The sequence below is a fragment of the Molothrus ater genome, chromosome 4, assembly GCF_012460135.2.
Source record: "Molothrus ater isolate BHLD 08-10-18 breed brown headed cowbird chromosome 4, BPBGC_Mater_1.1, whole genome shotgun sequence".
NCBI classification, from domain to species: domain Eukaryota; kingdom Metazoa; phylum Chordata; class Aves; order Passeriformes; family Icteridae; genus Molothrus; species Molothrus ater.
In genome coordinates, this window is record NC_050481.2 from 7,214,566 (window position 1) to 7,239,202 (window position 24,637).

The following is a 24,637-nucleotide window of genomic DNA, read 5'->3' on the forward strand; positions in this document are numbered from 1 at the left end:
CCATCACTCTCCCTGCCAGACTCCTGCCTGCAGCTTTGGCAGAGCTCTGCTTTTTGCTGTAGCTCCTGTGATCTGTTTTGGTGCCCAGGGTGTCAGCTTGTTCCTGACAGGACAGATCTGATGGAAGTGAAGATCTCTGCTCCCTGAATTCCTCACGTAAACAACTCAAACTCTGCCTGTGGAGGGACTGGGAACCAGACCTTCCTTTCCTTTTTCCTTCACTGTGCACGAAGGAATGTGGGTGCTGACTCCCAGAGATGGGGAGAGAGGGACAGGTTTATATCCGAGCAAAGAAAAGTAAGGTGGGAGGAGGAGACTTTTCCTGTCTGACCGTGGCTGGACCCTGTGAGAGCGCTTGCTATCAAAACATTTCCATCTCCGATGAGTCTGAAATTATTCAGCCCCTGTGAGTGGCACAGGAAAAGGTCACGGGGATTATGCAGAGTAAGAGATTTTCTGGGCCCAGGATCATCAGATGGTTCAGGCTCAGCCCCTGTACAACACATGGGCAGTGACCCCACCCTGTGGCCCTGGAGTCCCTCAGAAACGGGCAATCAGACACTGCCTTTAGAGTGGTGTTTTGGGGATAAAATGTGCATTGTTACCTCATGCTGAACCAATTCAGAAAGTTTTGAAGATCCCTTCGTCTGTCTTGAGACAGTGAAATACTCCAGGGAATATGCAGGAACAACTTGAGGTGTTTAGGCCTTACTGAAAAGGAAGAGCCCTGGGAACCAGGAATGCTGATTGTTAAAAGGAGCACCAGGACTCACTGCAGAATTGATTTGTCCTTCCTGAGATCAGTCTTCAAGGGGTGACCCATCATCCTCAGGAGGACATCCTGCCCAAAGAGAGGGAAAAGGAAAAGGGATTTTTCTGAATGGCTACTCTAAGTTTTAACAAAAGCATGATCATATAAAAGGAGAAATACCAAGAGAGTAGGGAACTTTCTGGGGGGAAAAGAGATTGAGCATTCCAGGCCAGACACTGTCAGAACAGACTTGGCCACCAAGTTCAGCTGCAACTGCAGCAGTTGAATTTGCTGGATAGAACACTTGTACACCGAGGCTCCTTGACTTGGATTATTCTCAGTTGCAGACTGGATGCAGAATAACTCACCTAAAAATGAAAATAGTTCTTGATCTCGGTTTGATTCTGGCCCAGGGCAGGTGCTCACAGCCACTGAACTCACTCACTGATGGGAACTGTAATCAGGGAAACTTCTGGTAATGGCAGTATTGGACCAGAAATAATTTTGGTTTTAATTAGTCCCTCATTTATCAGTCTAAAACTCAGTTGTCCTGTCAAGAACTTTATTTTACTTGCTGTAATGTTAGCAGATTGGTAGTTGCATATGTATGGTTGTGGGGTGCCCTCTAGTGAAGAGAAGAGAGAACTTTGCTTAAAAAGAACTGCACTATAAGGGCAATAATTTAGGATGAATTGTAACAGAAAATGAGACTAAAAATGAGCCTAAAACCCATGATAAACCAGTAGTGATAGTCATGGAACACACTGTTTTCACATACAAAAATAAATACACCTAAAGTTAGGCAATTCCTCTCCTGAGAGTTTTTGATAACAGCTTGGTAACAACTTGATTTAGTAATTTTAGATTGACTGGCATAAGGTGAAGGGTGTTAATCTGCTTTACCAGGATCTGAGATCTGTGGGTGGATCCAGTTCAGAATCTCTGTGACTCCTTCAGCTGCAACACGGAGGTGTTCCTCTGCCCTGGGCAGTGCCTAAGTACAGTCAGACCACCAGGAATAGGGATGGATGTCTGTTTGTTTGCTTGACAATAACATCAAAACACAGGCAAATACTTATGAAAAGGCAGCTTGCTTTTTTTCCAGATGACACTCGGAAAACACTTAAATAACCTACAAGCCAAATATTTTCATTGTTTTCCTTACTTATTGAAAGCAAACGCATTTTCTCTAACTTGTAGAACACCACTTGGGAGAGTAAAGTTTAGTTCCTGTCACTTCCTGCATGTGGACACTTGACAATCATTACAAATGAAGTGCTGCTTAACTACATAATACATCTTTCCCTTCTGTTTGCTCCTAAAGTTTTTATTTAGACTAATTTAAAACAAATGCTCATGGTTTCTTTTGGAGTTTTTTTGATAGTATTTGGATGGCGTTTTTTTGGTGAAAATGGATGCTTTTAAAGGAAGGCTTCAGCATTAAAGCATTTTTCTTTAGGGTGTGCTAAGTTCAAGCAGGTAAACTGATTTCTTCAAGGGCTGCCAGGACAATTCAATGTGTGAGATGCTGTGGCCTGGCTGTTAACACTGCTACACGTTATCATGTTGTTGGACTATTTGAAGAGCAAGTGTGATTACTCATCCTGTTTGCAGCAGGTTTGCAAACCAGTCACAGACAAACAGAAACTCATGTCTCGTGCCAGTAAGAATTGTGCTGCATCTGGGACTCCTCAGCAAAACTGACTTTTCATAATTTCTGTTTACACAAAGCTGCTGCCTTTTAGATTTGGGTTCTTACCAGGCCAAAACTGAGCAGAGCTTATGAGCATTCGCTCCATTTTGGTTTGTTTGTTTTCTTAGTAGATTCCAAAATGATGCTACGTTAGATGATGGCATCTCAGTCAGCAGATGCCAGATACAGCATCAGGAAGGGACAATGTAGGGATCACTCATGCATGGCACTGTTTGACTGGCTCAGGGCAGAATGAGAGTTGCAAACTACAACTGTGCACAGCTGGAGTCAGCACCAGTTCCTTTCACTCCAGTCACAACCGTCACTGCACTTACCACAGCTGAGTGTGTGAGAGAAGGGGTTGTTTCCCACATTTTCCTTGTTCTGTCCTGGTGGTTGTTTGCCAACAGACCCAATTCTGCCGTGCTTAGGCCATTCTAATGAAGTGCAGACCTCAGCCTGACTCACCTACCTTTCTTCTGGCTCAGATGTTAAGCAAAAAGTGTTAACAGTTTTGTTCCAATCATTATTCTAAAAGTAAATAACCAGCCTTTCCACAAATTTCAAGGAACTGAATATATTGGTACCATAAGTTCAGTAAAGGTAAAGTCAGAGCCACAAAATTTCCAGAAATAGAGTTTGAGTGGCGGCTGGTACCAAGAAAACACCACTAAACAGTTCTGTTTATCATCATGTTCACAGCAACCCAAGATGAAACAAACTGGGGGATGACTAAATAACTATGCATTGAAGTGGAAACAGTAGTGAAAAAAGGCCACAAGAAGCCTTATTAATAAATGAAGACAATTTATTACTTCAAGTGTTAATGGTAAAAAAAATTCAGCACAGCTGTTGCATTTAAAAAAGTGAAACTACAATTAAGTACTATGTTCTAGTTCAATAAACAGATGAACCCAATGTTCTTCAAAACAGTTAAGCATTATACAGTACATCTTATGAAGACCCGTAAATTAAAGAACTACTTCTTAAATTTAGAGATTAAAAAAGTTCTGCATTCACAACTTTAGCTTCTTTTTTCTCCCACGCCCATCAGGAGTGCCATCCATTTTGCGCTTCTGTGCCTGCAAGGTAAGATTTTATACTAAGCTGTTGTCATACAGAAAGGCTGTGAGCAAGCAATGTGTTTCAAAACAAAGCAGATGGAGAAGATCAACACCCTGGCAGCTTTAAAATATGATCAATTGCAAATGTGGCATTTAGCAAATATGCACATCTTTTCTGTTGTTTTTCATGCTCCAAATCTGGAAGAGCATGATTTCACAGAGGTAGAAAGTGTATAAAAACAAGTAAGGATGGTATAAAGCTTCCTATTATGAAAAGGTATTTCTAAATACCCATTTAAATATTCTGTGAACACGTCTAAGAAACTTAATATTCCATCACTATTAACCTTACTGATTTCTGCACATCTGTCAACTAAGTTGTGCTTCTAAGTTTTTGCTTCAACAGCTCTAGGCAACAACCTGAACAAATGGAGGTAGGAAAATACATAAAGGTGATATTTTATTTACAAAATAGGCCTATTTGCATATTAGGAATACTTTGAATTTAGTCAGCAAAGAGCGCTGTCAAGCATTTGTGCTATTTTCCCAAATCTAGCTCTACAGGCCCATTTGTAAATAGATCTGTGGATGATTTAGCAGATTCTATAAATCAAAATGCCAAATACATCCCTGATGTACTTACCAGGGTAAATCTATACAGTGTACCAACCCAGTGATCCAAAACCTAACAAGTTTATCTGCTCCAAAGCATGTGAGCTACACTTAAGAACCTTTTTTCTTCTATTTGACATCCTCAACTGGACTAGATGAACACTGACATGAACTTTAGGCAGCTTTTAACATTGCTCTCTAAGTTGCTGGTTTCAAATAACTTTAGATATCACTTGTCCTAGACACTTGGAAAAACGCTGTTTTCAAGTGAGCTTTTTCACAGAAATGCCTTTTTAAATCTTACTGAAGATGGTTTTGGTCCACGTTTCTTCTTTTCTGCCTTTTCCTTTTCTTCCAGTTCCATGTTTTCTCTTTCAATGAGTGTGATTAAAGTATTACACCTCCTTTGTAGCTCCTGCATTACACAACATATTCAATCAGTACCTTAGGCAGCCACTTAATGTAAAAATCCTCTTAGAATATTAAAAATGCTGGTGAGTAGGTAAGTAGTTTGCTGGATCTTGTCAGAATAACAAAGAAACAATTAAATGTTTCATGCTACTTACTTCCTGGCTGGCTTCACAGGGATGGATTTGATTGCAGATGTTTGCTTTGTAAAAGACATTTATATTTAACTCAAATTGGAAAAGCATACCTTAGAATTTTGAACTTCTCCTCCCATTTGCCACGGCTACATTTGACACCCGTACAGTTGTCAGAAAGTTATTAAGAGGTAAAACCTTGTTCCCATGCACCTACCTCAGTATTTCAGCAGCAATTTAATTAACTTAATTTAATATTGTGATAGGCATTCATGAACAAAAAGGAGCTATATATATATATATATATATTAGATATATATATATATATACCATTGCAGTTCTGGACTTGAGAAACCAGTCAAATCTGAATTGCGGCGAGTTTCGGATACATTGTCTTAATTCATCATAGACATTTTCTTTATCAAATCCTAGTTTGTGAAGCATACAGATTAGGAAGCGATCCTCCTCTTCGGTGTAATTCTTCCCTTTATTAGTACCATAGGATATTCTTAGTTGGTGGAAAGGGGCTTTATATCTCCCAATCTGAACAAAACAAATAAGACCACATAAAGCTAAGAAATAGGTCAGAATTAGCATGGAAGTCTTTTGTATAAAAGCATTAAATCACATGAAGACAGAAAACTATAACTTTAAGCATCTCCCATGCTAAGTCTTCACAAGAAAATGACTTTAGGTTCAGAACAGTGCATTTATCAAAGCTATCTAAACAGGCAAATTCTGGTTTCGACAACAGACAGCTTTGTCATCTTCTGACTAATGGCAGGCTTTCACTACACTTAAAAACAGGCAAGACTGGTCAGGATTCAAGTGGCAACGATCCTTTTGGACAAAAATCTTCAGGAACCGGTAAAGTCAGAGTAAGAGTAAAAAGGTACGTGACAGCTGGCACGTGGTTTGGCTGCCTTCTGGTTTATTGACTCTGACACTTCTTCCCTAGAAGACAACTAACTCAGCAAACCTGAAGTGGGGAGAAAATTGCGACAAAGTGTCTTAATTAACTATAAATCTCTTCACTACCAACTACTTGGTGAAACACAAAGAACAAAAGCTTCCTCTGTTGGATTAGTCTTTTTTAAGTGCTCTCTAATCTCATGTTTCTAACTCCCTCTGTCTTCTGCCATCTCTACCTGTTTCTACTTTACTCCAATTCTCTCCACCTGTTTTCCTATGTTTCTCTCTCCCCCACTGCTCTACCCACCTACCTCTCTCCCTTCTCTTCCTCCATTTCTCTCTCTCCATCCCTCTCCATTTTTCTCTCCATCCCTCTATCTCCCCCATTTCTCCCTCTCTCCATCCCCCTCTCTCCATTTCTCTCTCTCTCTCTTAATTTCAGTTCCATGTGTCCAGAAGGAACTGTGCTCCTCCCCAAAGCCTGTACTATGTGGAGTTACACAGCACTCTGAACTGTGTGCTGTAATACAGAAGACTGTTACAAACACCAGGGTAGACCATAGCTAAGGGTGTCATCACAGCACTTCCGTGGGATGGAAAAGCCATAGGAAGAAATTGCTGAGTGTTATGCAAAGAGGCCACTGTCATGCCCAAGATGTCTTCATACATCAGCAGCACTGGCCAGACAGGGGTCATGCATCTCCCCTCACTGGCACCAGGAAAAAAAAAAAGAAACTGAGCAAAGCCACCTTTGTATCGAGAGCCTTTTTTATGCTGATTCGTCTCTGAATTCTAGCTTCTCCTCTTTCAATCTGAGCCATGATCTTCTCTATGTCTTGGAGTTCATTGCATCTTTCCCAGAACACAGCTAAGAAAAGAACAACTTCTTAGTATCTTATCATGCATTGTAAAAGTCAGAGGTTTAACCTTAAAAAAAGGATGTTAGCTGTTCCTTCCTTTTACCAGAGCTTACTGCTGTGTGACAACAGACACGCCTTGAGCTGGTAAGAAACCTTCCCTTCCAGCTACCATGTGCTGCAGTAGTAAAAATGCTGGTTTGAAGAGGGTAGATATAGGAATCTTCAGTTTAAGTGAGGTACAATACAGGCCAGTAAGACTTTTGTGTGTCAGTCTCCTCAAAGGAAACAAAGCTTCTTCAAATGAAAACGGATGTAACAGAATACAGTTTTATCAAGAGAAGCAAGAGGGCAACTGAGTGCCCGAAGACAAGCAAGTGCCTGAAAGACCATTAGGTGTTTAAATAAGGGGTTTTTGTACAAGATTTTTTCACATTTTCAACTTGCTCTATACCTCTAGAAATGTAGTGCCAGGACTTTGCAGCTGCACTACAGTGGAAAAAAAATCTCTTCTAATGCGAGGTTAAGACTCAGGTTACCAGTGGTGGCTGTAGGTTCAATCGTGATGTATCTACTGAGTTCTGCTCTCGAGGAGCAGGTAAAGGTTAACTTCTCATTAATGAATACAAGGAAAAGGGAAATCTCTTCAGCTAAGCAGTGTTTCTCAGCATTTCCCTTTGCAAAAATTAACAAGAACTGAAGACAGTGCTACCCAGTTAGATTCAGGATATAGTGAAATGGCTCAGCAGGAGTTTACGTGTGCATTTTAGTACAGCCTTAGTTGTGCAGGGGGTAATGATGGTAAAAGACAGAGCAGCAGATCCAAAATACATCAATATAATTCTACCCCAAAAATCTTAAAACAGCAGTGTAAGAAATTGTCAGCTGTAGGATGTTACCATGTTCTCAGGCAGTTCAAATGAGCCAAGCAGAGTTAGATACTCTCAGAGCTGAGTACAGAATTAAGTTACCTGAATACTCAATGACTTCCTCTGGGGTTTTTCCTTCGACTTCTCGTGCTATATTTTCAATGTCATCACGGCCCCATTTCTCATTGGCTTTGATGAACTGGTTGAAATCTCTCTTATTCCAGTTAGTGAAGCCCTATACAGCAATCAAGAGGAAACATTGCACAGAGGTTCAGGATTTGTCCATCTCCGAATTTGATTCAACTGGTTTCTTGAAATTGCCTGTAACACTTCCATCATTCCACAGTGTTAAACCTTTTCTTTCTCTGCAGTTTAATTTAGTAGAACTCTTTTTATGCTGCAGTCACTGTAGTCTCTCTATTTAAGTACTGCAAAATGACTAGCACTACTTCTTTATTTACCTAGTAATTTCTGGTAAGTTTTCAGCTGAAAAATTAATCCCTCCTCCTAATAGTCTCTCTGTGGGATTACTTTCTAAGAAAAAAAAATTGCTCAAGTGAAAGTAGTGTAATGGCTTTTGTTTTGTCAAAAAGGCCCCCCAAGTGCCTCACAGACACCCTCAGCCATTGCATCATTGCAGTGACCACTGCATGGTCACTCTCCCTCAGAAGGACTAAAGCCATCTCGTGATGCTGATTTTCAGCAGAGACACAAGTAGCACTGCTGAAGTCATGAGCCAAAGTAGGTTCATTTCATATTACCAGTAGCTTTTACAAGTAGTGGGAAGTAGCAAGTTCTGCCAGCCATGTTGTGATTTAGCCACAGCTTACTGGACTGTACTGATTCCTGACCTCTGTGATTCTGGTGTCTCCACAGTGAGCTGTTCCAGCTCATTACTACGCAAGCAAGAAATCCTGTCCTGTAATTCCGATCCCCTGCCAAAATACAACGTGTAAATAAAATATCCAAATAAGGCATATCAAGCATTCACCTGGCTTTAAATTATTTAAATATACAGGCTTCCTAATTATATACCTATTCAGCTCACACCCTCTTTCAGTGAGGGGAACTATCCACTACCAGATGTGGTTTAGGAAAACTGACCGTTCAGACTCCAAGATTCACTTCCATATGGGTGTGAAAGTGAGGCAGAATATGTGCATTAAATAATGTGGAATGCAGCACACCCAGCTCTGCAGCCATTCTGCAAGGTCTCATGGAAAGACATCACAGTCTATAGTGAACGCCAGACTAGGATTCAGGAGAATCCTTGGTGCACATTCCTCAAAGATATCCTATGACATAGGCCTATGACAAACCTAATGCTAGAAACTCTTTTCAGTCAGAACCAAACTTTGCAGATGTGGTAACTACGGCACAGTGACCAAGAAATGTTCCCATAATGCTGTGAAACACAAAACAAGCTTTGGCTGATTTCAGTCTCACTGAAGACCCAACAATACCTGGGTTAGAAGTTTCTCTTTTTCTTCCAGTTCTTCATCATTAAGAGGTTCAGCCTCATCAATCTTAAGCTGCTCTTCCTTTTGTGCTTGGGCTGCATTTGGGAGATCAGGATTACGAGGTACCTGAAAGGTTTTGCACTTTGTAAAACTGAATTAATTTTTCACAGATAATTACTAATTGTCACCTTTCTGTTAATATAACCTAATAGCTTCTACAGCTGAACATGATTTTATTTCATTTAAATTACTGTGAAAGGCTGGAAAAGTACATATTCTCCTACTGTTGCATTAAACTGTTCCATTGCAAGAATTTAGGGAATAACACAGAAGGGACTGGACCTTAAAGATCACCTCTTTTCCAAGCCCCTGCTATGGGCAGGGCCACCTTCTGCTTAGACAAGGATGCTCAAAGGCTCGTCCAACATGGCCTTGAACACTTCCAAGCAAGTGGAATGTGGGTCATCCACAGCTTCTCTGGGCAAATTGTGCCAGTGCCTCACCACACTCACAGTGAAGAATTTCCTTCCAATATCCAACCTAAACCTGCCCTCTGTCAGTTTAAAGCTGCTCCCTTGTAAAAAGTCCCTTTTCAGCTTTCCTGCAAGCCCCCTCTAGGTACTGAAAGGCTGCAATCAGGTTGCTCCAGAGCCTTTGCTTCTCCAGACTGAACAATCCCAACTCTCAGCCTTTGCTCTTAAGAGAGGTGCTCCATCCCTCTGGTCAAGGAAATTCTTCAGTTACCTTGCAATTGTTTTCCTGTAGTAGAGAATCTCTTTTTCCAATAGTTCAACAGGCGAGGAGGAAAGAACTGGAAGTCCTGTACATTTGGCTGTTTTGGAGGCCGTGGAGCCTGAAACACAAAGTTTGCATTTGCTCCCTTTCACATCCAGAATCTGCTTGCTTGTAAGAAGTAATTTAAGTTTATGAGCAAACAAAAAGCATTATTGTTACAAAAATGCACTGTCTTAACTTGGGGGGAAAAAAGTCACACCATGCAAGACACACCAACCACCACAAAGAATTCTAAAAGTAAAAGAGCAGTGAGAGAAGGGGAAGAGAGGTCTTTTGGGAGGAGGTGGCTGGTGAAAAAGTCACACGTGTTTAAAGCATTAATCTTGCACAGGAAAATTTACAGCTGCTTAAATAAGAACTAGAAAAAACTTGATCTTAGCCTCCCTAACGTCTTACAAGTTTCATACTGTTCTTATTTTTTCTCACAGAAGTTTGTCTCAAGTCTTTTGGAAATTTTTTCTAAATTTAGATAGTCCCTCCACTTTATAAAAGTGAACAGAGCAGTTTTTATGACTCAAGACCTATTTGTTGCTTAGAGCTTTAGCCATTTACCATACATATTGAAAAAATTTATTTCTTTTGATTAGTCAACTCACCTTGGGTGCTTTTGGTTCACTGACTCGAAGAGCCTCTCTGAAGTAAGCATCCACAGCATAATTGGCTTTTCTTTCTCTTTTAGCTGGTTCAATCCACTCTGTAAATGCCAACTATAAAAACAAAACCCATCACCCCCAAAACCAAAAATTAAGTCTTGCAAGATCATGAGACCAGCTACAAGTTTTATGTAAAATTAGATCTACATCTACTTCATTATAAGTGTTATAAGTGTTATTTAAACTATTTTCATAGATGACACTGTATTTTACCCAATACCTCTTAAATAAGTATGACTAAAACATGCAATTCAGTGCATTCCTCCAAAAGAAACTTAAAACATTACCTTCTGTTTTTCTCTGTAGTCTTCCCCTTCAAAATTATACACGCTAGATTCAGTATCCATAGTAAAATTCCTAAGGGAGCTTTCACCCATCTTTGAAAGTTTTTCGTTCATTTCCGCAGTCTTGGACAGGGGATACAGAAAAGAATAGCAGCCATTTGGATGGTACTTCATTATTTAACATCTCATTCCCAGATAGAACGGGAGCCATTTTGGAAGGCACGTCATTATTAAACACCTCATTCCAGAAAGGAGCCACTCTGAAAGGTACTTCATTTTAAAACATCCCATTGCCAGAAAGAAGAGGAGCCATTCTAGAAGGTACTTGACTATAAAACATCTTATTGACAACATCAGAAAAAACAGACACGATTGAGTAACACAAAAACCCTCTACAGCAAAAACCCCTTTTCTCTCCAGCTTGGAACCAAGTTATCATCCAGAGACTCACTATCTTGCCATCACATTTAAATCTACAGGTGAGCTTCCCCTTTTCAAACCTTCTCACCTTCTTTGCCCCTCTTTCCAAAATGTGATCAATATCTTCATCTGTAATCTCACTATCCTTTGAAGCAAACACGTGTGTTGCTCCATGTCTGATCATTTGCAGCATTTCATCCTTTCCAAGTTTATTCAGGTTTTGATCCACCAATCTTCCTAAAGATAAAAATGCTTGAGGATAGCAACTCACTAAAGAGTTTATGTTATGGAAGGAGCAATACAGGATTTTCTCCCCCTTATATTTCCACATACAAACTACATATTACTGATTCCAAGCAAGTCAACTAAGGTTACCTTACTTTTCTCTGTCTATTAGAAAAAGGAAAGGCATTCATTTAAATTTAAAGTGAAAGAAGAAACTGAGTGCTTTAAAAAGTCAAATCTGACTATATCCCACTAGGCAGGTAAGCAAAAAGTTAGTGAGGAAATGCCTACTCCTACAGTAAAACAAATTTCCAAGTGGATGAGGCCTTTGCACATGAACTCCCTTCAGAGCTCAGATGAGGCAAAAGCAACACTCCCACTGGTTCTTACTGGCTGATTGCACCATGATTTACAATGGGAGAAGAAGGGAATTTCATCCTAGATCCGAAGTGCCTTCCTATACTTGCCTTGCTGGATGACTATGGAATCCAGGCGCAGTTTCATTTCTGCACGCTCCACTATCCTTTCCTCCACGGTATTGTCTGTAATAAACCTGAACACACGGACAGTCTTGGTCTGCCCAATTCTGTGCGCTCGATCCTGCCCAAAACAGTAACAAAAAATTCAGCACTTGCCTTCCAGCATGACTACATAATGAGGTTTAAGATTTTCATTATTTACAGCACACAAATTTACAAAACACAACAGCACAGGTTACTTAAATGTTTACAGCTATCCATGGCTACCCAAGATATTACATTTTTATCTACATTGCAGGTTTGGGTTTTTTTTTTCAATAACACTGACAGTGAGTGTGTCTCTATGTGTCATAGCTAAAAAACAGCAGGATTTGGGGTTTTTCATTAAATCACATCGAGGAGAAGATTTGGATGCTTCTGACCTTAAGCAACCTTCTGTAGAATCAAAGCATGAAGAAATCATCTCTCTGCTGACCAAAAGCTGCCTTTCTCAAAATCCTTCATAGTGCCATGAATAGTTCAAGAAAAATACAATACCCTGCCTCTCCTGACTAGTGAAACACGAACCACTGTGAGAATCAGTATTCTCAACACACACCTGTAGTGGTAGCTGGTACTGCCTCATTTGAGCTATTAGACACCAGTTCCATCATTCTTTTGAAGTGATTTTTGCTAGAGTCCTTGAGACCCACAGGTTAACTGAAATAATTTAAGACATTTCCAAGACTTGTCTCTGAAAGGCCTCATTTGTCAAAAAAAAAAAAAAAAACAACAAAAAAAACCCAACCAAAAATCCAAAAATCCACTGGCAGTTTTTAGATAGCTTTGCTTTCTTAGGTGGTCACTAATGTCCTTGACATGTATCCAGGATGGAGATGCATCCACATGTACTTAAAAAAACCCCTAAGGATAGTCGCTAAAATGAGATCCTTTCATTACCATCACCATAAAAGCAGTTTTTGAAAACTTTAATTCAACTTTTCTTTATCTCATTTTCAAGATCGCAGGAAAAACAGTGAAAACACATTCACCTCCACTCGCCACAACAGCTTTATAGTTTTGGGATTAACGACCTAGATTTAATTCATTTCTGCTTACTCAAGTAGGCTATTTGCATTAAACAATACTATGAGGTGTAGCACACACCCAGCATTTCCCACTACATAAAACACTGTATAACCCAAATGTGACTGAGGACTACTGGTTCCACACAGTGGAAGCTGCACTTGAACTGAAAATTAGTCTTACAAATCCTGCTCCTGTGCTAAAATGGGAAAATACCAATTTATTTTGGAAGTACACATTTCTAGCAAAGTACCGTGAGAAAAAGAAAAACAAAACCCCATAATTTCCATCTGGAATCTTACCATAGCCTGGAGATCTACTTGTGGATTCCAGTCTGAATCATAGAGAATTACAACATCAGCAGTAGCCAGATTGATTCCAAGACCTCCTGCTCGTGTACTCAACATGAACACAAATTTTGAGCTGTCAGGATCGTTGAATGCATTAATGGAAGCCTAAATAAATGAAAAGAATGTATCAGTTAAACAAAATGTTTTACAAGTAGTATTTTTACACAAATACAATCCCTGAAGTTGTAAATACCTGTCGCTCATTGTGAGGAGTTTGTCCATCCAGTCTGCAATATTCGTAATTTCTCCACATACAGTAATCTTCCAAAATATCTAGAACTCTTGTCATCTGACTGAAGATTAGAACCCTGGAGCCCGTTTGGGTAAAAAGGTTTCTTATGCTTCCACCAAAATACAAGATTAAACAAACTCTCCAAGTCTGCACTACCAGAAAAGGAAGGAGGGCAATTCCATGTACTAAGAAGAAAAGTCGTTTGAATTTCAGACCCAAACTACAATGCAGGGCTGCAGCTGCTGCTGCCACAGCACATCCATGCCATAGGACACGTTTGTCTTACCCTGATATGTCACTGTCTAATTAATGGCTGGCTTCTCCTTTTCATTTTGTGCTGTACTCCTCAAGAAAAAGTTCCCAGACATGGCAGAGTAAGATGGTAACACAAACATAAAAACATCATCAAGTATAAATAATAAAATTTTGAAGTATTTGATTGTTTTGGATTTAAGATCTCTAGAAATAAAGTGAATTCTTCTTAAGTACTTGTCAGTTTACTTACCTGCCAAGAACAACTTAAATTTAAAAAAAAAGGTTCAGTACTTTATGCATATACACTCAACCATTTCCAGTCTACTGGAGAAATTTAAGTAAAACACAGGATATAACAAAGTTTCTACTTCCTTTTGTCCTTTGGACTCAAGGGTTAATACTGAACTCTCTTGTTTAAGATGCTAATTTGATTTGAGACCAGTCCAGTATTAATTACAACACCTCATCAATAAACCTGATATCAGGAAGAAACCAAGATCAAAAAAGCACAGTAACCACTGAATTGCTTGGTTTTTAGTCTTGAGTTATACAGTCACAGCTGCCTGGATGATACCTAGATAGAAAGTACAGTTTACTTCTATACTACAGAAGGTTGAGGTTTGGACGTGGTTTTGTTTTTCTGCAAAGTGTCCCCACTCACAAACCTGCATCCAACTTCTTCAGCAAAGTTACTACTGTAAGCATACTCAAAAAATAGTGAGCTAAAAATTTATTCCAGTGTCAAAAACTCTGTTGCAAGTGACCTTTACAGTAACCCATTTCAAAGCTCAAATAACTTTAAAACAACTCATGAGTTCCCCCATGTCTGAGTGTTTATAGAATACACAGAAAAACCTCAGGTACCGTTCAAAATCACATCCAGCAAGAAAGACCAACGTTTCACACAGGATTTGACTTGAACTATGTATGAGGACTCTGAATCTGAAATGGTCCTTCATGGCGAATCAAAGGTGTGGCTAAAATACTACATAATTATATTTCAGATAGCTAAGAAAACGATGAAAGAAAATCTAAAGCCCCAATCAAATGATGTTTTTATGGTGTGAACTTAGCTGGGATGAAAAAATGGGAAAAAAAAAGAAATCAAAACACTTCAGCACAAAAAGCCATAATGGACTATTGATCCAAGCTGGTATCATACTAGAAACCAACAGTAATCCTGGCTAAAGTCCGCTGGGTTTTGCTCAGAATACACAAAAACGTTACTGAACCAAAAAACTCTCAAAACCCCAGAAAGGAGATGCATACCTTGTTCTTTCAACTTAGGTAGCAATTTGTCTAGAACTACCATCTTGCCACTGTTAGTGACCAAATGCATGTCTGTTGTGTAAGGTGGGCCAGGCTCTGCTCCATCAAAGAGGTACGGGTGATTGCAGCATTTCCGCAGCTGCATCAGGATGTTCAGCAGTCTCATCTTGTCCAGCTTCCCAGCTGAGTTCAGGATATCTATATCCTTCATCAGGATTCGGGTATACCTACAGCAGGGAAAGAACAAAACCCTTCTGTTCACTCTCAAATGAAGTCTAAAATGAAGCTGGGGGATGATTTACAAGCTGCATCTTTCGCTGGTGCAGGGGGAGGAGGAGGAAAGGTTTGAATACACGTAAGCCAGGAAAAGCCTGTGGGAGACAGAACCTGCCCTCAGCATCATGGCAGCCATGGGACATGGTTTGGGTGTCATTCTTCTGCCTCTGGGCAAGTCAGAAATGTAGCACAGACTCACAGAATTGATTGGGTTGGAAGAGAACTCTGAGATCATCAGTTCCAACCTTAGGCTAAACACCACCATCCACTGGGTGCCACGTCCAGCTGTTTCCTAAATACCTCCAGAGATGGTGAATCCACCACCTGTCTGAGCAGCCTATTCCAATGCTTGACAACCCTTTCCATTAAGAGATTCCTCCTGATGTTTGACCTGAACCTCCCTTGGTGTAGTTTGAGGCCATTTCTTCTTGTTCTGTTGCCTGGGAGAAGAGGCTGATGACCCCCTCGGCTGCACCCTCCCATCCAGGAGTTGTGCAGAGCAAAAAGGTTCCTCCTGAACCTCCTCTCCTTTGAGCAAGAAGTTAAGCAAGTTTTCCTAAGTCTTTAGGCTACAAATACTGTCTAAAGCTCACCCTACCCTTCATTTAATCAGGTAAATCTCCCTGACATGCATGGTTCTGTCATAGCAGTGTCAGAAAGAAACAGGTATAAACTGGGAGTATACCAGAGAGAATAAATTGAGTTCTACACAACCTCCAAGTCACAGACAGCACATTCCTTCTGAGCCTGAACCACAGCCCAGTCAAGCACATGCATTAATTACCATTCTCGCTGCATTTTGCTGAGGCCCACATAAATTTTAACTTCCTTCTTTGGAGGCAAGCTTTTCTCCACATCAGCCTTGATGCGACGGAGAAGGAATGGTCGTAGCACCTGAAAGAGGTTCATCATTAAATGCATTTTGGAAACTGAAACACTGATCAGGTCAATGGATGAATCAAAGAGCAGATATTCTCTAGCACAGATACATCATCTAGTGTTAGACAATCTGAAAAAAAAAAGCGCAACCTATATGGAGAAATTATTTGCTATACATAGGATATACATGTGCTTTATTTGAAAGACTCAAAGATTAGGTCAAAATGATCTTTGACATGGTTCTGTGTCCTTGGACTTAATTTTGCTTGACTGAAAAGTTGTGGAATAATCTCTCTCATCCTAATAGTCTATCATAGGAAGCATGAGAAGAACTGTTTGGGATTTAACTTAGGTAAATGTAACCCTTGTATAAAAGGCAAAAGGACTCACCATATGAAGGCGCTCCACCAGTTTTTGATCCCCTAGACAGTTGTTGGTATCAAACCACGAATCAAAATCCTGTATCAACAAAATCATTGGTTTATAAGAGGCTTCCTTTCAAGGTACAATAGCATCACAATGGTGAACAAATACAACTCTCATATGGCCAGGAAGTAAAAGAACAAATTACCTTATTTGGCCTATTTTATGAAAAGCTTTATAACAAACATTTCCAACTCAATCTATCACTTATCAGTAACTGACACCACTAACTATACATATCCAGGTCTACTTTCAAATTGGGAAAACCAGCAAAATTAATTTGATTCAGAAACAAAAGACTTACTTCAGCTGAGTTAAAGACATCTGGCAAAAGGAAGTTGAGAAGTGCCCAGAGTTCATGTAAATTGTTCTGAAGTGGAGTTCCAGTTAATAGCAGTCGGTTGGTAGTCTTGAATTCCCTTACAATTTCTGATAACTGAAGGACAGTGAGACATGACCAAATATCACACACATATATATAAACATTACTAGTCCCTACACCACCACCTAAATAACCCACACAGATCTCTTGCTTAGTGTAAAATAAATTACCTTTGATTTTTCATTTTTAATCCTGTGGGCCTCATCTATAACAAGGTATCTCCAGTTGAACTTTTTGAATACTGACTTCTCTTTGATAAGCATTTCATATGATGTTACACAGACATCCCATTCTCCAGGCAGCAACACATCTCTCACAAAGGCAGCCTAGGTAACAAGGTGACAGCTGGTTACTGAGGCTTTGTCAAATTTAAAGGGAGTTAAGTTCCACTTTTTCCACAGGGAGAAGTCTAAGTACATGATATGATGTCCTCTGCCCTATGCAGGTCCATGATGCTCAATAAATAAGGGGAATTTCCTCAGTCAGAGACATAAAATCAGAGTGTTGCACCTATGCAAGGAGCAAATGATGTTTTGAAAAATGGGGCTCTTACACTGTATTATGTATAACACTTCTCCCCATCGCCGTTCATCCATCCAGATAAAATGGAACCTCTTTCCTCTTCAAATGTCAAATATGTAATAGATATTTGGAAATGGAAAGGATACCTTAGGCTACATGCTAATGTACTTCCTTCAATTAGGTTTTATGATTATGACCTTTATTCCAACAATAATTTAATGTTTTAATTAAATTTGCAACCATTTTCATTGCTGCAAGATGTCCTTCATCTCCCTCTACTGTAATTTAATGGAGCGGTTTTCAATCACAATCAGCAATATCTAACAAGAAATTTTAATACCTCTTTTCAGGGATCTAAAATGGATCTTTCATGTTTTAAAACAAACTTCATACCAGTGCTATGGCAAGGAATAATTCCCACCTCTACTGTAAGCAAATAATACACATTTTCCATTTTGGCAACCAGATGTGGAATATTAAATGTTAGTTACAAAAAGAAAATGAAAAGACTTAAACTCCTTTAAGTAAGAATGAGGAAAGTTGAAAAAATTAAAAATTAAACTAATAATCGCACCTTGGTAAAGAATATCCATTGGTAATTACAATGTCTCTTGACTTATGACATGTTTCTGACTAAACATCAAAATCTGGATGCAGGTTACTGGGTTCAGTCTTCATATATCTTTAATATCTCTGATTTTCAAGAATCCACTTGCTCAGAAAATATCCATTACATTTGAAATAATAATCATATTTGAACACCTTTTGACAATATTGTGATCTGCCCAGCCACAGACATTCAAAGGAGTGACTTACACAATGCAAAAGATTTCTGGAAATAGGTTACAGCAGAATATTACTTGTGCACTTACCAAAAATGCCAAAAATGTTGAAAATAGCATTTATTCTTTTGAAAACATCAGTCTAGCATTTATTCTTTGCAGCAATTTCTGCCCAAATCCAGTCTTCTTGTTTCTGTACAGATGATTTCTTTTCAACCAGGGTTATGTTGCCTACAATAACAGCAACAAGGATGTTCAGGAAAGGGGAAAAAACACCAGAAAAAAATGTACAGAATATTTAATTTGCAAGAAGAAAATAAACTACTGCTTTGCATTCTTTATGTAACAGCAGCAACTCTGCACACATTTGCACAGAAGGGGGAAGCACAGCAGCAGAAACAGGAAAACAGTTAATATTAACTCATCACCTTAGAAAAATAAAAAAATAGACAGTATTTTCCTCTTTCTTGCACATAGATTTAAAATTTCCTGGAAGGACATCCTAGACTTGCACCTCTTCTTTGGGTATTTTAACACAAATCAGGGAAATCTGAACTAGTTTCTAACTAGAAAAATGTATCACCTTGGAAACAAAAGGTAGCTGAAAGGGGAAAGCAGAACACCTAGATCTGAGGAAATTTTGACAGTGTCTGCTAACATGGATTACATGGATTTTAAATTCCAGTCACAATGCCAGACCTGAAGCCAAACCTGACAGCAGCTGCTTTCAGTTCCTGTCTCTATATCGGGCACAAGAAGAGATCTATCTAGTCTGGGGCTGTAGATGTGTGGAGGCTTGATGGTGGTCAAAACCACCTGAAAGTAGCTAAAGTAAAGAACTGTAGCATTTTGCAGAAGTAGGATGAAAGAGGAAGGTTTTCTGAAGCAGGGCAGGGAACAGAAATGCCAAATGGAAATGAGAAGTTTCCACGGGAGGGAAGGTGTAAAGCAGGAAAGCAATGGTACATGTGGTGACAGGAGAAAATCTGGGCTGCAGTGAAAAGGAACAGAACAGAGTCAGAATCTCTATTCGGAAAAAGTCTGAGGAGATGCCAAGAAATATAACCTGGATTTTGAGAAAGCAGAATGAGCCCTGTAATGCTGTGAGCCCTATATAATGTCAGGTAATTTTTTCCCCTGCATTCTTCTAAACCTTCTGTAGAAGGAAGGAACCTTCTACCATGGATCTCTCATGTCTTTCTTTCTTGGAAGGTGGTGAGTAAATTTTATCAGTTGCATCAATGCAGCCTGAGTTTGCACAACAGTGATGTGGGATGTGAACCTCTGGTGGGATTTGATAAAAATTGCCCTGGCTGGGTAATGAGAAAGAGGGCTGGAAATGACTGAGTTTAGTTCTATCCTGACCAAAAGCACTCAGGAATTTACTGAAGCAGTCATTACTTGTGGAACGTTCTCTATTCACTGTGTGGTCACTGCTTTCAGTGCAATTATTATTTCCAGCCATTACCTGGGAATGAATGAAGAGGATTAATTGCTGTTGTCCTTTAAAAGTTTCAACTGTGCTCAAAATTCTTTCGTGACTCTTGGCAGACAGGGAATGTTTGGCTTTTCAATGGGTTTGAGATGCATCCATATCTGTTAGCAAATGATCATCACCCCTACTGCTTCTTGATTTTAAAATGCATACAGCTCTCAGCCTGAGACTCCTTTGGTTAAGAACAGGAGTGATTTACCAAGTGTCTACGGCTTGGACTGCTCATCTTGCCCAATGACATGAGATACATGTGCTGCTTTTGACAGAACAGCGTGACATTTTTCTGAACAAACTCAACCGCTGCTTTGCCTGGCCATGTGCATATTTGGATTATTTTTGTGCCAACAATGGAAAATATTTTTGCCTTAATGACAGATTTTATTTTTTATTTCTGCTGCCTCTAGTTATGAAATTCTCCAGAGAACCATTTACATGAGGCAAAACTGATTCTCAGAAAATATATCAGAAATACCAAAGTAAGGAGAATGCATAATCTAGTGTATGAAAAAGATAAAATACCTTATCTACTTTGTGTCATATTCTGGCAATCAAATTATTGCACTTGCAGCATCCATCTCTGTCAGTAGGATGGGTCACTGGCTTCTGCATTAAAAGCTCAGTTTAGCAAAATCATCACTATTTCTCAAAAAAAAAAGTTATGATCTCATTGAAGTCATGTAGGACAAATGAAATCACTGTTTTTTCAGGGAATTATTTGTCTCTCCCTCTTGGTGTGATGTTGCCCCTTTTGAAGAAATGTATCTTAAATACAGTTTATTTTCTTTCTCTTTAAACTTGCTGTTATGGCATATGCTTGCATCCCAGACACTCTTCATTAAACATTCCTGTGCTGATGCACAAGCATCATTACTCCCAGAAGAGTGGAGAAGTTTTAACTACCTCAAACATCACAGCAATTAAGGAGATCCAGAAAAGCTTTTCATTTTGAACATCAAGTCTCATTATTCATATGCAATCAGCAAACCAGGTCACTGTTGCATTTATCCAACCAAGTTCTTGTCAAAGGGTGGGAAGGAAACTTGGAAAGGCTGAACTTGGGGCTCAGGAATCTGCTCCCAGCCTGCCTTCTGCTCCAAGTCAAGCTTGAACACCAGACAGTCACTGGTTACCCTTCAAAAGGAAGGTCAAGCTAATTAGTGGAGAGGATCTATAGAAGCATTTTATAACAACCAAATTAATACGAAATGAGTTCACAATGATTCATATTATTACTGAACAATTAAAAATGACAGGGCCATTATTTTAAGTCTTGGTCCAGTTTACAGCTACCTATCCCACACCAGGAGATGTGCTGCTGAGCTAAAAATACATTTCATCATTGGGAGCAAGGAATCTTGGGAGGAGTGGTATTTAAACCATCAGATATTTATGTGCAGCAAAAAGTGAAGCTCAATAAGTTTTCTGCCCTTTGTAGTTTTCTGCCCTTTCTAACAGATAAACTTGAAAATCCTAACCCCAGGCTCTTCTGTATAAGTCTCTTACAACTGAAATTTATTTATTGATTTTTGTTGTTTCTCACCAAACTGGGAATAGTAAAAATTTCATGGTTTGCATTTAAAGTCTGAATACATTGGACTTCAGCTCCTAGCCACTGAATCTGGTTTGATAACCAGAGATAATTAGTAGCTTACATATTTAAAACAGATTTAGTGAAATCAGCAATGTAAAAAACATTCAATAGAAATTTATCTATTTTTCAGACAATTTTTTTGTTTTAGTTTGGGTCTGCTTGTTCATTTGTTTGTTTGTTCCATAAGGGATAACAGATTTTGTAAGAAATTGAGAACCATATCATCTATTTCTCTTCAATGCAACATAACTCAGTAATTCTAAGTTATATTCTATTCCATTGCAGGTTCAGACTTTGACAATTTTTTGCAGCTCTGAATAATAATTTTAAATACAATTCTGGTGTCTCTTTCTAAAGAACACCTTTATTCTTTCAGGCAGGTGGAAGGTTAGTGCAGCCTGCCTGAACAGCAGATGGCCAGCAGCAAAGCTTTTCCCTGCTGACGTGATTATAAAGGGAGCACACTGCTATGAAAGTGAGTTTGCTACTGCTCATAATCATAATCTACTGATTGATTTATAAAGCTCCACCTGAACATTTGCAGAATTTTACATCAAAGACATTTTTTCTTTCATATAAAAATACAGGAATTATTCTGAAAAAAGCATGATCCTGCAACACAGACCTTCCAAAGCATCCAAAGTCAAATCTCAAATGTTCCTGGTTTCCATCAGTAAAAATTTTTATTTTTCAGTAATACCTATCATGAAGCTGCCATTAGTTTTACCAGTTCTGATACTGATTTTCATGGCATTTTAAATAAAACTGAAACATTGTCCTCTAATTTTGCTTCTCTCAAGTAGTAGGACTAAAAACCATATGATTGTACATGTGAAAAAATTATGTTCAACTCTCAGTCACCCATTGTCCTTTCTCAGGTTGCTGTTATGTGACGTGGTATTTTGTTACCATGGAATATCTCACACTGGAAGGGACACAGAAGGATCAAGTCCAGTTCTGTGCTCCTCACAGGAGCACCTAAAGTTAAGCAGCATGACTGGAGCATTGTCTGGATGCCCCCTGAATTCTGACAGGCTTGATGCCTATTATATTATAGAATATATATTTTAATGTAATTTGCATCAATGTATACTACAGGCCGATCTCTAAGTCTGACCTAATTGTCAAATATGGTATTAATAATCTTCTGACCTATTATAAGAAACACTTTGCAGATGTTTCCCACAAAAATTTAAAGGCAATGTTAGAGATTCCAATAAAGCTTATTCATAGCAGCTATGTCTCATATTTAATTTCATATTCTTCTAAAGCACCAAGTGCCCTGGCCTATTCTGTTTTCTTAGGAGTCTGTGGAACACTATATTATTTATAAAATGTAATTAATTTTCGTTCAATCTATCCATTCATGGTGGCTTAAAAGAAAAAGCTATAATCCACCTTACTGCTTTTGTTGCATGCTCACTATTTACATTTTTGTGTAAAATCTCATTATTCAGACTGCTGATTGAATAACTTTGAAGTGTTTTGTGTCTCATTAGCAATGCTGCTCATTATGCAGGGTATGGTGACTAATGGAAAGCCTTTGCCTCACAGCTCTAGGTGATGGAGATTTTTTTTTATCATAAGCTACTGTTCAGACATGAAATGATTATAGAAGTAATAATAAATAATTAAAAACTTAATTACAATTTCCTTTCAAGGACTGTCACCACTTTGCTGGTGTTTAGGTTTTGTTGTGATGCTGAATGCAGGTGTTCCCTTCTAAATGCACATAGTCTGGTATGACAAATATCAACTCCAAAAATGATACATTTCTATCAGTGACACAAAGTAAACAAGGGGGAGAAACCTCTGACAAAGGTTTTGAAAATGCTACAGTCCCTAATCCTTTAGATCAACACAGGCCAATTGCCTCAAAGTGGGAATCCTAACCCTAATAATGTTTCCTTTAAACCAAATAATGCTCCAGATCGCCTCAAGATATGGAAAACTTGCATTCCTTACATTAAAAAACATAATATTATATTTTTTCTTTTTCTGCATGGAAAAATACATCCCAACAAGGTGATCTATGCAATAGTACTAATAAAGGGAAAACCTCAGCCCAAGCAGAAATAGATACAGTTCCACATGGTCTTCATCAGAAGTCATGTGTATGATTTCTTCACACCAGATAAATAAGGAATCCAGTGGGGACATAATAAATGCTCTGGAAAAAAACATCATGATTTGCTTTTCCCAAAAGGTCAACCATGACTTCCTTATCCATCAAGTTTGTAATAGATTATGAAAATAAGAATTTCCAGTTGGGTTTCACGGCGTTTAGTGCATTATCCAGGGTTTCATCTCTGTGATAGAGAGCATTCAATTTTGCTAAAGTATCTCTAATTTCCATCATTAGGAACAGCTCCTTTTTAAGAAAAGAGGTGAATTCAATTTTGTTTTGCTTGTTTGTTACATATTGTAGTTTTTGATTAATAGCTACTTTACGCACAAAACATTCAGTGCTGTCCCTCTACAAAAATTGCATCATTAAATGTTAAAAATCATGGTCCCTGGAAGAATTTGTCCACTTGTATTTTATGAACTATTTCCTGAGTTAAAATGAAAAACAGGGTTAAGCTGTCAAAGAAAAATGAAAGACATCTTGAAAAGACACAGAACTAAAAGGAGCCTATTTTTAGTTTAAAGGAAGTACAAATGTACCACACTTGAATCATTATCCTCATCAGGATGACAGGTGATGCCAGGATAATAAATAAAGTCTCTGATTAGAAATGAAATTGCTATGACAGAATCCAAAGGCCACAAAGCCTTCAGATTCCCCTCTCTGTCCTCTGCATACATTCTTCCTCTTCCTCCACAATAAACTGTCTATTGATTCTAATTCGAGGAATACACGGCAGGGAAGAATCTGCAAAGATCAACATGAGAAAACAAAGCAAACAAAAATAAGACATACAGCTGTCAGTATAAAATTTTCTAGCCACAAAGTGAGCCTAAGGAGGAGACACCAACTGTACCAGTGAGAACACAGGAAAGCCTTTTGGCAACAGTTGGTTCTGGTTTACCAAAAGACCAAAGTGAGAAGATTGCCACTCTGTGCTACAGATCTCCACTCTAAATCAGGAAATGCAATAATAACTTCAAACACACACTGCAGATTCCCTTCTCAGTAAAGGAGAGCAGCCCTGCTGCTATGCTGCTACTACAGCCACAAAAGGAGCTACCCATGTAGGTCCCATTTTCAGGAAGCAAAATGCAATTGCAGGGATATTCCAATAGCAGCAAGCCCAAGCAAATGTGTCTCAAATTATTCTTCCTTGGCTGTGTTGTTTATGACTAAACTGCATCACAAGTAGCAGTAAGTGCACTTCGAACAATCATGTGACATTTAATTAATTAACAATAACCATTGTTTACATGTAAATCAGGTACTCATTAGAGAATTAGAAAATCATTTCTTTTGAAGTGGGATTATTTTTATCCATTTGACTGATAAACTTAACTCTTCCTTATATTACTCTTTGCCATCTAAA

At 38.8% G+C, this 24,637-nt stretch overlaps 1 protein-coding gene and 1 long non-coding RNA gene across 2 annotated transcripts in view; one reads left to right on the forward strand and one right to left on the reverse strand.

The window, feature by feature from the left end:
- Positions 1 to 3,231: 3,231 nt before the first annotated feature.
- Positions 3,232 to 18,186, reverse strand: LOC118700242 (SWI/SNF-related matrix-associated actin-dependent regulator of chromatin subfamily A member 5-like). Its single transcript, XM_036404638.2, is given in 22 exon segments — positions 3,232 to 3,526; positions 4,425 to 4,535; positions 4,993 to 5,205; positions 6,324 to 6,442; positions 7,403 to 7,535; positions 8,764 to 8,886; positions 8,949 to 8,952; positions 9,505 to 9,553; positions 9,556 to 9,613; positions 10,152 to 10,262; positions 10,496 to 10,615; positions 11,001 to 11,149; positions 11,605 to 11,737; positions 12,984 to 13,136; positions 13,225 to 13,339; positions 14,454 to 14,460; positions 14,788 to 15,014; positions 15,848 to 15,957; positions 16,333 to 16,401; positions 16,670 to 16,801; positions 16,918 to 17,073; positions 18,142 to 18,186. Coding segments are annotated over 22 exon segments (2,388 nt in total). The 5' UTR covers positions 18,172 to 18,186; the 3' UTR covers positions 3,232 to 3,460.
- Positions 18,187 to 18,814: 628 nt separating this feature from the next.
- The window catches only part of LOC118700247 (uncharacterized), a 92,619-nt gene continuing 86,796 nt past the window's right edge, over positions 18,815 to 24,637 (forward strand). Inside the window, exons 1-2 of the long non-coding RNA XR_008508388.1 lie at positions 18,815 to 19,266; positions 21,514 to 21,612. This is a non-coding gene — a long non-coding RNA (uncharacterized LOC118700247). The remainder of the gene's footprint in view (positions 19,267 to 21,513; positions 21,613 to 24,637) is intronic.